This window comes from Pelophylax lessonae (assembly GCF_965119305.1).
Source record: "Pelophylax lessonae genome assembly, chromosome: 2".
NCBI classification, from domain to species: domain Eukaryota; kingdom Metazoa; phylum Chordata; class Amphibia; order Anura; family Ranidae; genus Pelophylax; species Pelophylax lessonae.
This window is the reverse complement of record NC_138769.1, coordinates 576,626,021-576,641,809: the sequence shown is the minus strand read 5'-3', so window position 1 is coordinate 576,641,809 and position 15,789 is coordinate 576,626,021. Positions and strand designations below refer to the sequence as shown.

The 15,789-nt window shown below is 40.5% G+C and overlaps 1 protein-coding gene across 3 annotated transcripts in view; it reads right to left on the bottom strand.

Moving 5' to 3' along the window:
* Positions 1-2,865: 2,865 nt before the first annotated feature.
* Positions 2,866-15,789, bottom strand: part of KIF5A (kinesin family member 5A) — a 250,881-nt gene continuing 237,957 nt past the window's right edge. For all 3 annotated transcript variants that reach the window (XM_082246229.1, XM_082246231.1, XM_082246230.1), the window contains 2 exons: positions 10,383-10,500; positions 2,866-3,310 (listed from right to left, as the gene is read on the bottom strand). In XM_082246229.1, the coding sequence (XP_082102355.1) occupies positions 10,422-10,500 (79 nt within the window). In that variant the 3' untranslated portion in view covers positions 2,866-3,310; positions 10,383-10,421. The remainder of the gene's footprint in view (positions 3,311-10,382; positions 10,501-15,789) is intronic.

Genomic DNA, 15,789 nt, shown 5'->3' with positions numbered 1-15,789 from the left:
GGTTTAGTTTCAGAGTCTTGGCAATCTTCTTATAGCCGAGGTCATCTTTATGTTGAGCAGCAATTCTTTTTTGAAGATCCTCAGAGTTCTTTGCCATGAGGTGCCATGTTGAACTTCCATTGACCAGTATGAGAAAATGAGAGCTATAACACCAACTTTAACACACCTGCTCCCCATTCACACCTGAGACCTTGTAACACTCATGAGTCACATGACGGGAAAATGGCTAATTGGACCCAATTTGGACATTTTCACTTAGGGGTGTACTCACTTTTGTTGCCAGCGGTTTAGACATTAATGTGTGTTGAGTTATTTTGAGGGGACAGCAAATTTACACTGTTATACAAGCTGTACGCTCACTACTTTACATTGTAGCAAAGTGTCATTTCTTCAGTGTTGTCACATGAAAAGATATAATAAAATATTTACAAAAATGTGAGGGGGTACTCACTTTTGTGAGATACTGTATATAGCGCTGTCAATTTGCGCAGCACTTTACACATATATATTGTGCATTCACATCAGTCCCTGTCCTCAAGGAGCTTACAATCTAAGGTCCCTAACTCACATTCATACATACACATACTAGGGCAAATTTAGACAGAATCCAATGAACCTTCCAGCATGTGTTTGGAGTGTGTAAGGAAACCGGAGTGCAGGGAGAAAATCCACACAGGCACAGGGAGAACATGCAAACTCCAGGTAGTGCTGTGATTGGGAATCGAACCAACGACCCTAGTGCTGCTAAGGATGCTCAACATGTGGCACTCCAGCTGAGCAGAACTACAAGTCCCATCATGCCTCTGCCTTTGTGAGTCATGCTTGTAACTGTCAGTGACTTGCAATGCCTCATCGGACTTGTAGTTTTGCAACAGCTGGAGGGCCGCAGGTTGAGCACCTATGTGCTAGGAGGAAGTCAAAGGCAACCTAATTTATAAATAAGATATATAGAATAGACCTTGAAATGTACCTGCCTGATATCAATACTCTATGTTTTATTATGTAATGTGGTAATGTAGTGCCATTCTCAATACCCACCATCCCAACAAAATATTGTTTAAGAAATAGCTTGTAGACTGTACAAAATAAGAAAAGCTGTTGTAGAAATCCTTCTGTACTTTACCTGTGTAATTCTGTCCCAGAGGTTGGTGTTTATCATTACCAGATTATATTTTAGTATTTTGTCCTCCAGCATCATATTTTATGGTGGTCATCCATTAAACCATCAGCAGTTAGTATTTTACACACATACTTCAAACCTGATAGCTCCGGTTTTACAAAGTGCATTTATATTTAAATGAATGTTATAGAACAATTTATAGTTTAAGTATCTTTATTGTAAATTACCCTAATTATTGTATAATCAAAAATAAAACAATATTTGTTTTTTCCAAAAAATTTCATACTCTGCTTTTACAAGATGGTTAAACTGGGCCTGACATCACACTCTCCAGAAGAGGGAAGGATTCATCAATAAAATATTTAAATATTCTTATTTAGCATAGCAATGTGCAAAGAGGCATAAACCACAGCAGCCACTAAGAATTCATCCTTTACTCATTTAAATTGTCAGATTTAAATCTAGTTGGCTGCCACTGGTTATTGCCCTTTGTATATCATTATTGCTACTTGCACTGTTTGGTCAAAAAAATCTGCAATTGTCATTTGCAATGTTCACAGAAAAGTTCTCCTATTTTCACATAGTACAGGACTCTTTTTACAGAAAGTCAGAGAATGGGAATTGAAGGCAAACAGAGTTTCTACTGCTCCTGTATGATGGTGTTTACAATATGAAGTTGGTCAGTGCAGAAATAAGACCTTGGTCATTGTACCATAGCAACTAACTGGATTCTGTAATGTCATTTTCCAGGGCAGGTTTGAATTGGATTGGTTCAGTACAGGCCATTCTTGTCTAAGAAACTGATAAATAGAGACCATATTGTTATAAACTTTTGGGTCTAGAAAATCTTCCTTAACGTGTCTGGTGTTCCAAATCCCTATATTGTGCATGGAGCATTTTTAGAAAAAAACACAGCTCTAAAAGGTTGACTTTTAGCAGCATGTGTATCGATGTTAAAGAAGTTTAGATCCACAGAGCCTGTTCACACTATGACATTGCAGGAAGATGTGTTACATGCGTTGAATGCACCCCAATCCACCTGCTGAGGTGCGTGCTTTGCAGTGGAATGCACTGACGTACATTGTGGTGCAGTGCGATCCCAAAAAAGATGCAACATTTTTTGGCAGCACACCACAACACACAGAACACACTTCTGACCAAGATTTGTTAGGGTGCCATTCAGAATGAAAATCACCGCATTACACCAGCAAATTTAGCCCTGGTTCACACAAATGCGATGTGGGAAACGCACAAGATATGCTGCGTTTCCCTGCATCGCACTCCAAAGCGATCTGCTGCGGGTACAATGTTAGATTAACAACACCCCAAAACAGATTGCAAAATGCAGTGCGATTGCCAGAATTGCATCGCTGAGTGTGAACACCTATGCAACACCTATCAATGCAATTCAGGAAAAAAAAGGGTCCTGCACCATTTTGGTGCGGATGCAACGCGATTTGAGCCATAGAAAATGTATGGCTCAAATTGCACAGCACAGGCATTGCATGTGATTTGCATAGGAATGCGGTGAGATTCACATGCGGTGTTTGCCATACATTGCAGTAAAACACACATTAATGTGCGTGTTACTGCAACATGTAATGCTGTTGTGAGGAAAAAATCTCCAATTTTCTTTTCCCAAATTGACAAAAAAATGAAAAGACATTTATGTACCCAGCAACTGTCAGGCATTCATGACAACTGTGCATTTTAATACAGGCTGAAATATCTGAACAGGAAGCAGGTGAGTTCATGTACTTTTAATCATAAACAAAACCATGTCCATTTTGAGTAAAACTTTACCTTCTCAAATATCTATTTAAACTTGTATACCCCAAGGCCTAAGCACTGAAGACAGCATTACACTATTTTCATTGGCTCCTTTTATTCCACTCCTTGAGCATACATTACTAACCCCATGTTAATGACACAGTGTGAGAGTTGACGGATATACAATAAGTTAATCTAGAGGGTTGAGTTTTAAACACAAGTGGGTACGTAATTGAGTGCATTGCAAAATTGCAAAGATATAGAATAAACATTAGCAGCTGTTAGTATACAGTACATTAACAGAGCACGGTAGAAAGACACGGAGCAAGACAGTCATACAGGAAGGGTAATGTTTGGCAGCAGAGGCCACAGGAAGCTAACTTGCAGCATGCTGGGAATAAGCTTCAGTTCCTTTGGAAACTAGAAGTGAAAAATAGAAGAAAAAGAATGATTAATATTAACGTTTATTAGGGAAAAAAAAAGAGCAGAGGTGTGTATTTTGCCTGAAGAGTGCACTGGGGTCATAAGTTTAGACCAGCGGTCTCCAAACTGCACCCCACGTGTCAGATGCAGCCCTTTTCTTGTCTTTATACAACCATTGGAGCACTATTTCTCCCAATGATATGAGGCACTATTTCTCACGCTGAGACCATCAATGGGGCATAATTCCTCTCACGGACAGCAATGATGGGACACTCTTCCTCCCACTGTCCCCAATGATAGGGCACTTCTCCCCCCAATGTCACCAGTGATGGGTCACTATTCCTCCACTGTCACCAATGATGGAGCACTATTCCTTCCATTGTTACCAATGATGGAATACTATTCCTCCCACTAAGACTAGCAATGGAGCCTTATTCCTCCAAATGATACCAACAATGGGGCACTATTCCTCCCACTGATACCAACAATGGGGCACTATTCCTCCCACTAATACCAAGGATGGGGAATTTTTTACTTTCACTGATGTCAGAGCATTTTCTACTTCCACTGGCCACAGTCAAACTTCATATAATCTGAAGAACAGTAAACAGGCCATTTTTTTAAAATAAATTGGAGACCCAGGTTTAGACTATTCCTCTATGCTACGTAAACTGTTCATTTATTTTACTAATTTATAAAAAGTCAAGCCTCTGGCATAATCAGCAAAAGTATACAAGCAATAATGAATCATATGTCCTTGTCCCCTGGGAGCCTATGCTTGTATGTCCCTATTGCAGTCATACACATATAAAGAAGGGCACAGTTGCAGTTAATCTGTATGTTCTCAGATTGTGGATGGAAATCAGGGTATTAAAATGATGCAACAGAAGGGAGAACATACAAATTTCATGCAGGTTCCTGGCTCAAACCAAGCCCAGGATGCCAACTCTGGAAAACAAGAGTGCTAAACATTTAGGTCACGTCAGATTATGCCACTTCTCAGCCAGGATTTAAAGAACACAACTGAAAACTAAGAAACTGTTGTTAGCACCCTAGTGGGAGCTTTCAAAATACTGCTATATATATATATATATATATATATATATATATATATATATATATATATATATATATAATATATATATTATTTATTTATTTATTTTAAACCATCATGCTCAAGGTGATTAGTGCACATTCAACAGCATAGTTGAGTACTCTCCGTGATTCAATATTTTTTTTTTTTGCATCAACAATACTCAGTACTGCTTGGACCTTAGAGTTTACACTGAAAGCTTGTCCTGAAGATATAACTGTTAACTAATATAACTGTTATAACTGTTAGTGTAAATAAAGAGTACCATGGACAGTACTCAACTGTGTTTTTTTCTTTTAAAGAAAATGTGGGTTCCTGATATACTGTAAACCCCTGTAGGCTACAATAGTTGGTTTTGCCGTATTCTCTTCTCACCACAATTCACAATTCACTACTGGTTGATTTCCCAATTTTTAACATTAAATCTGAGAGGGACGAATTGTAATACAAGTATTGTATTCCTGCTATCATTTTATGACAAACGTCTCTTAAATGTTGTATTCCTCTATGTATTTGTTTTCCTGTGTATAAATCCTCTGTGTTCTTCAAATCACTTGCTGTTTGATCTTATTCTTTTACTAACATATATAGTAAATTTACAAGGACAATAAGTATAATACATTTTTTTTCTTGTTCAAATTTGTTGTTAAAAATATAGAAAAGATAAAGCGTAACAAGAGAGGAAAAACTCATTACACATAATGCACCTCCAGTAGCCCATGCAGGGGCAAAAGCAATAAAAGGTAAAGGTATGGCTGTATAAACACTATAAGCCTAGTCAGCAGGAGCTGAATACACAAACATGAAAAAGAACAGACAAAGAAATAGAACAACCATAATCTGAGGCAGGACCAGCTAGCAGCTCAGCATAGGTGGGCCTACAGGCCCCGTAAGGTTTAGATAAGGAACAGCTATGCGTCAGAGCCTCATTGGAAGAATAACTGGTACATCGTTTTTTCTTTTTTATTATTTTACTTCTTCCCAGGTTTTTAAGATAGCTTTCTTCTTTTTAAAACTAACAACTGTTGCATATAAAATAACATTCTTTAAGAGCCGGTTCACACTGGGGCGACTTGTCAGGCGACTTATAGCAGCTAACTTTTATTCTACTCAGAGGCCTTTAACTCCCCTTCCACCCACCTTTTTTTTTTGTTTGTTTCTTCTCGTCTTCTTAACCCTAACAATGTGCTTCTCCCTCTGTTACTACAGTGCTTTATCCTTTCCAGTTAGCTTCACCCTATTTCTCCTCCCCATTTCCATTATAAATGTAGAAATGTCCAAATCTGAGATTTCCCCTGGTTGGTCCCCCTTAGTTTATTTGCTTACATTCTGATTTATTTTGCCTATACTTTATTTCTTATAAGTTATTGAAAACTAGTTTCAATGAGTAAGGCTCCATGTACACGGGACGTTGTTAAAAGTCCCTTTGAATGCTGGAATTTTTAGGACGTTTGAAACGTCCGTTCGGTCGCGTTTGTACCCGCGTTTAGCGGGCGTTTAGCAGCGTTTGCGGGCGTTTGCGTTTAGAAGCGTTCCTAGAGGTCAAAAAAATTATTCCCCTTTAAAATGGAAAAACGCGAACGCTAAACGCGGGTCATCGCGTTCAGACGCGTTCGGACGCGTTTAGACGCGTTCGGACGCGTTTGTGCGTTTGAAACGCCGGGAAACACACGTTCGAACGCAAATAATTGCGTTCTAAAAACAGTCCCTGAACGCAACTGCCTGCAAATGACTGTAAACGACCTGGTGTACATGGACAGATAAGATAAAATGTAGATGGGTTCAGGGGCTTCTGAAAAAAACGCCCAACTGCTCCTAAACGGCCATTTCCAGCGTCCCGTGTACATGGAGCCTAAGTCATAGCAATATATAACTGCCTTTTTCTCTGACCCAGCTCTACTGGATGTATTTGGAATATCTGCTGTGTTCTGTAATGATAACGCTGACCTACAAAAATTTATGGAGATCTGATATGATAAATGACCTCTATGAACATGTTTTTTGTTTACTCATATAACATTAACTATGCCAGTTTCTACTGATGTTGACCTTGTTGACTCTTATAAATAAAGAATTAAAAAATAAAAAAATAAAACAATTTTATGTCATGATCTTTTGATCCTGTATATGCAATTTAAGATCTAAAAATTGCAAGCTATTTAAAAGAAAGTAGATCAAAATTAGGTCATTCTGTTTTTCTAAATCAGCATTTTTCTCGAGGAAGAATAATACAAATTGTCCCAAACAAGAAGTAAATCGTCAATGTACTAGCCCAGAGTTTGAGCATGCCAGCACAGTTGTCATTTGAACAAAAGATAGCCTAACTCCTGTGCAGGGTTGGGTATTTTATGTGCATAGTTTTGAATATTTTGTAAGATGTTTTACTTTAGATTTGTTGGTTCTAAGTGCGATGCTTATTCTCTGCAATTTTTTAAAAGTTGTCCTAAAAAGTGACGTTTCAATATGTTATAGAGAACATTTAGAAAATTTTAATTGTGCCTAAGTAGTAGGAAAATTTACTTTTTGTCATGAATTCCTCCTGAAAAATAGCAGTGCACTTTCTGGTATGTGATAGTATATAGGCACTCCTATACCTACAGCCCTATAGCTATATATCTTGCAGTGTAAGATCTATGGTACCGCTGCCTCTGTTAAGCCTAGAACACACGCGCCGAATGTTCAATAGAAATTGGCTAACATTTGGCCCGTGTGTACTGCAGTCAGTCCGAAAGAACCCAGCCATTTGGCCAGGCTTCTGTTGAAGTGGCATGACAGAAAAAGACCAGTCGATCAGCTCCCAATCAGCGCTCTCATCCGAGTGTTCTGGTGGACGGCGTCCCCCTGTCAGAACACAATAGAACAGCAGGAGATATCACTGTGCTAACTTCAGTTTTTACAGCGGCTCCTCCTGAGCTGTCAGGTTTTTTTTTCATTCAGCCCTGCTGGGTTAGATTAAAAAAAAAAAAAAGCTCTTATTGTGTACCAGGCTTTAGTCTTGGAGTGAGATTTGCTGATGTCACTACTGTGCTGCTCACTGTTCTCCTTGCTGGAGGCTTTCACATGAGAAAGGAAACCCCTGCCTCCAAAATGCACGCCTCCACAACACAACACAGTGCAGTAGAAGCATAGGCGCACGCACAGGGCGTGCCTGGGCACACCCTAATCACCTAGGGCACATTAGCATTATCGCTCTGAGGAGGAGTGAGGAGATGGGAAGGATCTTGCTCTGCCATAAGAAAAGTGCCTACGCACTTCTATTTCACTGTGCCAGCCGGGAGAATAATGTACCAGGGCCATATACATGTAGGCACACACATGCATGTGTATTTAAACTTTGGGGTGCACACCCTGATGCAATAGGCTGCGCACACCTATGAGTACAAGGCATTATAAGTCCGTAATGGGAGAAAGATCATCTGCACAGAAACCACAGCAATACCAGAGACTAGTCCTTTCCCCTCTGCCTGCCTTTTTGGGCACAGCTTCCAGAGTTCAATTCCTAGTAGCTTCAATGCTGCACTGGCAATATGTCACCAGTGTCAGAATCATTCACCTGACATAGTCCTATAACTACAGAAAAACAAACTCCTTCCAACTAAGGTTTTATGTTATAATTTTTCATATATGCCCTATGTTGAGTTATGTCTACACTGGATAGGCTATTAAGCATATCTGAAAAAAATTTTGGTGGCCCAAAAGAAACTGCGCAAAATTGGTGATATTCGATAATAAATTAATCAATCAAATTGTCATAAATAAATTAAATATATATAAGAGGAATTGCTTCCATAGTGCAAGCTGCAATAAAAACGTATAAAACGCATAAATGTGAAAAGAATGGAAAAAATTGCGCTCAACACTTAAAACACAACCAAAAGGTGCTTGTGTGCATAAATATGTGAATAAATGGTTATAAATAAATAAATATACAGAATCCTAAATGTGAAAAAAGTCCTTGGTAAATAAATATATCAACAGTCTTTAAAGTGCCCAGTGCAATACAAATCTCTCAGCAATGACTGAATATCACTCCAACTTCAAGTGAGGGACCTCCACCTTAAGAGACTTTTCTCCACCCAGTGCTCGGGGTAAATACTTCTTACCAAAGCTGGTGGACCCCTTAATTACAGGGGGTCTAAAGCAGCGTAAATGGTCCACAAATGCCTCCAAGCTATCCTTCAGGTCCCTTGATATATGGCTCAGCTCGCATAAGGAACTCCAAGTATTTCAGGATATTGTGGGGAGAAAGATAAGGAAACTCCAATAGTGTAGTATGTTCTGATAATTAGGGTTTATTAATGAAATTGCACTTACTCAAACATTAGAATCAAATGCCTTCATGCAGTAAATGCAGCATGGGTTCGGTGTACGGGACGCTCCTCTGCTCCTGCGTATCACCAACCCGGAACTCCACGGTCTCACGTTCCCGACGCACGTTTCGTCAGACGCGCTGACGTCATCAGGGGATCATCTTTTATATTAAGCATATCGTCTCACTGACAATCTATACCAGGGGTCTCCATACTATGGCCATCCAGTTGTTCAGGAACTACAATTCCCACCATGTCTAGTCATGTCTGTGAATGTCAGAGTTTTACAATGCCTCATGGGATGTGAAGTTCTGCAACAGCCGGAGGGCTGTAGTTTGGGGATCCCTGATCTATACTGTCATAAGTAGAAAAACGTTTTCACAACATTCATTCAAAAGAATTTGTCAAACTATTCTATTTCCTACTACTTCATAAGTTTGTCTATTGTTCTTGTAACACTACTTAGGCAGGCTATACATGTTTCAAATCTCAGCCAGTTTTCCTTTAATCCAACTCTGAGGGAAGCTATAATGGCTTGCAGTACTTTTAGACCCCATTCACACTAGCGCGACTTGTCAGGCGACTTGGTCGCCTGACAAGTCGCGGTGGGTCGCCTGCCATTGATTAGCACAGGACCCGTTCTAATAGGAGCGACACAAGTCGCCCCGACTTAGAAAAAGGGTCCTGTACTACTTTGGGGCGACCTGGAGGCGACTTGCATTGACTTCAATTATATGAAGTCCGTGCATGTCGCGCCGAGGTCGCTGTGCGCGCCGTGCACCGCGACTTCACAGGTCGCCCCAGCAAGTCGTGTCGCCCCTGTGTGAATGGGCTCTTAGTTTCTTTATTTTTTATCTAACATATACGTTTATATGTGTTTAGGCTCGGTTCACATATATATGCGAATTGGATGAGTTTTGATCCGCATCCGATTTGCATGACATGTAAAGCAAACCGGCTTTCTTTGGAGCCGGTTCTCATATCTGTGGGTGGGCGGCGGTACGTTTTTCAAAGGAGTCCTGTACGATTTTAGATCCAGTGCAGGTGCGATTTTTAAGTGTGATATACTTGACAAATTCGCAACTGAACCGGTGAACCGAAAACGAAAAACGGACTTGAAAAATCACAATGAAACAGTGCCTAGACATATGTGATCTGAGCCTAAGCTGATGCTTTATGTCTGTTTTTCATGATACTGTATGTATGCAATCTTTGTTATACAAATAAACATTTATTAAATAACAGAGGATTCCTAAAGCACTATGAGTTGGCTAAAAAGACATCACAGCAGCAGACATGTAGCTGGCTTTGTGTGACTGATTACATAGATTGAACTGTCTGATAAGGGAGAAGTCACCGCAGGTAAGTTTAGTTCTGTCTGTACACTGCTCCTTGAACAAGTGAGTTCTGAAAAAAACAAGCTATTGACAAAAATCTGCTAAGAAATCTTTGGAAGACATGTGAAAGTCAGAATAAAATTATTCTTACTGTGCAAAAAATATATATATTTGATAATTACTTGACAAGAACAAAAAACAAAATGGAAAGATATTATTTCTGGCCATAATAAAGGAAGATAATATGTAAAAACCTTACATTGTCTTTTATTAGAAAATTTTATGTGTATTTCCCTGTGGCATGTCCCACTTACTATCTTATACAGTACCTGGAAGTGCAGGAGAGAGGACTTAGGTGACTGCTGTTATTAGCTAGCTGCTGTCTCCTGATGAAGAGGGAATAACTGGGACTGATCATCCGCTTCGCAGCCACATGGCAAGTCACTTCTGTAAGAGATGAGGCATACAATATATGATAGTGATTTAATAATAAGCCCCTAAAATAGTACCTGGTCTATAAAAAGTAAATGGCTACCATGGCCACCACAAAGGTAACACTGGTGCAAAAAGACAGCAGTAGGTCACGGAACTGAGATAAAAAATTGGCTTCCTTAAATTTTGTGCAATTGTTTTATTGGAAGAGGAGCCCCTTTAGTCTCCAGACAATAGAGACAAAAGAGATGCCCACTTTAGCTATGTATAGTGGTTAAGGGGACATGCTCTAAAAGGTGAACTTTGACATCCTTAGAGTAACATCTACAAATATTGAGGAGATATGGATGAGGCAGTTTGTGGAATATACATTTCCACCGTTCTTGTACCTCATTGCATGCACCTCTTACATCTACAGCAAACCATTAACACATGAGAGCTTTCTTATACCCAGATGCCATCAGTCACCTAGTCATTTAATGCACCTGTAATATGATCATAAAGTGGTTTTCCTAAGACAGCTAAATGGTTTTAGAAAATAATGTTCGCACCTCGGGCAATACGAATCGCTCTGTTTGCAATATCAGCATAAGGAAACCTAGTAATTTCAAGATCCTAAACCAAAGGGCTAAATGGAAAACAATTGGCATTGGGGCTCTTTCAGACGGCCGCTCCGCTGTTTTTGTCCGCTGCGGGACTTTTTTTTTTCACGGAGCGGATGACATTTGTGTCATCCGCTCCGTATGCCCGCATATCATCCCATCCGTTTGCAGATGATATGCGGACATAATGTAAGTCTATGGGGATTGCAGATGTCAGCGGATGACACCACTGACATCCGATTTTCCTTCCTTTCCGTTTTTTGAACGGAGGAAAAATAGGCTTCTGTTCCGTTCCAAAAAACGGAACAGAACTGAAAGGAAGAAAATCGGATGTCAGCGGATGGTATTCCGCTGACATCCGCAATGACATTGACTTACATTAAAAAAAATAGGACGATTGACTTACGCAAAAAAATAGGATGATTTGCGGACATACAGAGCGGCCGTGTGAAAGAGCCCTTAAGCACCAATAGTACCCGCGCAACAGTAAATATTATGAAAACTCAAAAACAATAATTACAGTTAACGTGCAAGAGATAAATCTGAGTGGGAACCGCAACATAAACGTGGAAAAACGTGATAATTGATAAAAATTATATAGTTATATATAATGGAGCTGCGCTCAACCAATTTTGTGCACTAAATATACATAAGAAAAGTACTCAGACCAAACAAAATACTAGAACAGGTGCAAACCTATTAATACATATGCTGGAAACAGTTCTGTGCATAAATAAATAAATAAATACAAATTAGAGTGCTTTTTATATTGCACTGGATTAGAGCACTCTAATTTGTATTTACAGTGCATTGCGAAAGTATTCGGCCCCCTTTAACTTTTCGACCTTTTGCCACATTTCAGGCTTCAAACATAAAGATATAAAACTGTAATTTTTTTTGAAGAATCAACAACAAGTGCGACACATTCATGAAGTGGAACGAAATTTATTGGATATTTCAAACTTTTTTAACAAATAAAAAACTGAAAAATTGGGCGTGCAAAATTATTCAGCCCCCTTAAGTTAATACCTTTTAGCGCCACCTTTTGCTGTGATTACAGCTGTAAGTCGCTTGGGGTATGTCTCTATCAGTTTTGCACAACGAGAGACTGAAATTTTTGCAAAACAGCTCGAGCTCAGTGAGGTTGGATGGAGAGCGTTTTGTGAACAGCAGTTTTCAGTTCTTTCCACAGATTCTCGATTGGATTCAGGTCTGGACTTTGACTTGGCCATTCTAACACCTGGATATGTTTATTTGTGAACCATTCCATTGTAGATTTTGCTTTATGTTTTGGATCATTGTCTTGTTGGAAGACAAATCTCCATCCCAGTCTCAGGTCTTTTGCAGACTCCATCAGGTTTTCTTCCAGAATGGTCCTGTATTTGGCTCCATCCATCTTCCCATCAATTTTAACCATCTTCCCTGTCCCTGCTGAAGAAAAGCAGGCCCAAACCATGATGCTGCCACCACCATGTTTGACAGTGGGGATGGTGTGTTCAGGGTGATGAGCTGTGCTGCTTTTACGCCAAACATAACGTTTTGCATTGTTGCCAGAAAGATTGATTTTGGTTTCATCTGACCAGAGCACCTTCTTCCACATGTTTGGTGTGTCTCCCAGGTGGCTTGTAAGAGGGAAACAGGCGCCACTGTATTAAGCCAAAAGTTTATGGCACACAAATCACAGTAGTGACTTACATCAGGGTAAAAACCAGTCCATGTAGGAGCATCTGTTCCGCACTGTCCGGCCGTCCACCAGCCCGGAAGTGACGTCGTAGGAAGCTAGTCCAAGGAGCTGGTTTCGCCGGAAGCCGCAATGGAACGCAGGCTACCGGAAATGACGCAACGCGTTTCGGAACATGCATACTCGGCTCCTTCTTCAAGCGTAAGTGGCCGCCATCTACAGTCCACGGCGGCCACTTACGCTTGAAGAAGGAGCAGAGTACGCATGCTCCGAAACGCGTTGCGTCATTTCCGGTAGCCTGCATTCCATTGCGGCTTCCGGCAAAACCAGCTCCTTGGACTAGCTTCCTACGACGTCACTTCTGGGCTGGTGGACGGCCGGACAGTGCGGAACAGATGCTCCTACATGGACTGGTTTTTACCCTGATGTAAGTTACTACTGTAATTTGTGTGCAATAAACTTTTGGCTTAATACAGTGGCGCCTCTTTCCCTCTTACTTCTGTCAGCGGAATTCCCGAAGTTTACCGCCGGTGCTGCCTTGTACCCGGCCATTTGGACAGTTCATCAGGAGAACTTGGTGGATATCCCCTGTGCTCCCCCCCCCTTTGTGGTGGATCCCCCCCTTTTTTGGTTAGTAGTGCCCAACACCCATCTCTCTGATACCAGGTGGCTTGTGGCAAACTTTAAACAACACTTTTTATGGATATCTTTAAGAAATGGCTTTCTTCTTGCCACTCTTCAATAAAGGCCAGATTTGTGCAGTATATGACTGATTGTTGTCCTATGGACAGAGTCTCCCACCTCAGCTGTAGATCTCTGCAGTTCATCCAGAGTGATCATTGGCCTCTTGGCTGCATCTCTGATCAGTCTTCTCCTTGTATGAGCTGAAAGTTTAGAGGGACGGCCAGGTCTTCGTAGATTTGCAGTGGTCTGATACTCCTTCCATTTCAATATTATCGCTTTCACAGTGCTCCTTGGGATGTTTAAAGCTTGGGAAATCTTTTTGTATCCAAATCCAGCTTTAAACTTCTCCACAACAGTATTTTGGACCTGCCTGGTGTGTTCCTTGTTCTTTATGATGCTCTCTGCGCTTTGAACGGACCTTTGAGACTATCACAGTGCAGGTGCATTTTTATGGAGACTTGATTACACACAGGTGGATTCTATTTATCATCATTAGTCATTTAGGTCAACATTGGATTATTCAGAGATCCTCACTGAACTTCTGGAGAGAGTTTTCTGCACTGAAAGTAAAGGGGCTGAATAATTTTGCACGCCCAATTTTTCAGTTTTTTATTTGTTAACAAAGTTCAAAATATCCAATAAATTTCGTTCCACTTCATGATTGTGTCCCACTTGTTGTTGATTCTTCAAAAAAAATTACAGTTTTATATCTTTATGTTTGAAGCCTGAAATGTGGCAAAAGGTCGAAAAGTTCAAGGGCGCCAAATACTTTCGCAATGCACTGTATTTATTTATTTATGCACAGAACTGTTTCCAGCATATATAATAATAGGTTTGCACCTGTTATAGTATTTTGTTTGGTCTGAGTACTTTTCTTATGTATATTTAGTGCACAAAATTGGTTGAGCGCAGCTCCATTATATATCACTATATCATTTTTATCACTTAAACCAAAGGGCTGTCAACCATATCACAAAAATAAATGTGATCCCCATCAGGGCCGGCACTACCTGTAAGGCGATCTAGGCAGCCACCTAGGGCGCAACTTTGCAGGGGGCATCGGCATCCTGCACCCGGAATCAGTAATTGACCGCCTGCTGGTGCTGCACTCCTCATGCTGTGTGCCGTCTGAGCGCTACAGCAAACCACGCTATGTGAGGGCTCCAGCATCGCCGAAATCCCCATAGGAAAGCATTGAATAATGCTTTTCTATGGGGAGGTCTAATGCGCGTGGGCGGCTATTGCCGTGATTGCACATTAGGTCTCCCCCGCCAATGTCAGCCGGCGAGGGAGACCTAATGCGCATGCGTGGCAAAGGAGAGTAGGTGGAGCCTGACCCAGCGCCAAGGTAAGTCACTTCAGCAACTTGGGATGGGGGGTGGGAGGGAGACAGGCACTACAGGGTCCTGCAGTGCCAGGAAAACTAATATGTTTTCCAGGGGGGGGGGGGGCAATTTTTTTTTGCCTAGGACGGCAAAAATCCTTGCATCGGCCCTGATCCCCATTGTGTCCCGCTTAGTGCTGACCTCACTGCTGAATAGTAACTAGGAGCATTGATATGGTTTTGAAGTCCACTTTACAAGGCTACAAAAGAGCAGTTTGGTTTACCCAGGGGAATCAGCTTTCCAAACAAATATCTACTCCAAACAACTATTAGGGGTCTAAGGGACCCTTTTATTACACATGGAGCCAATAACAAATACCAACCAGTGGAGAGAATCGAACCCTGCAATCCAGTATAGCAGAGTTTATAATTGCTGCTCTTCGGTAGCAATTATTATAGCAGGTTATTGATTAGTAGTAGTAATAAATAGTATGATGATAATTTTTTGGTGACAAATCTGCATATGTAGATTTAGACTATGACAGAAGTAAAAGTTCACAGTAGATGCAGCTGCGGCAAAAGGAGCCAAGGTTTGCATCACTTTTGGCTACTAGATTCAGTATGTGTATTCTTACTATCCTTTTAACTATAAACTGACTGGCTAATGTCACTAAAATAAATCATTTTATAAATGATGTACTGTATTACACATTTGTTTCCAAATTGAAGACTCATGAACTGTTAGGCCTCATGCACACAGAGCTTAAAAACCTCCGTAAAAAAAAACACCGCTTATACGGGTGTTGAGTGTAAAAGCACCTTTATGTAAGCCTGTGTGTCCATGCACACATATACATTTACAGTATACAGGTGTATTAGAGGAGGAGTGTTAACAGGCATAAAAAAAACAAAAAAACAGAGGTGAATTCTTAAGAGGAGCGATGCAGCAGATAAAAAAAAAACACGCAAATGCGTAAAAACGCTAAAAGCGTATTGAATTTGAGTGTTAATGC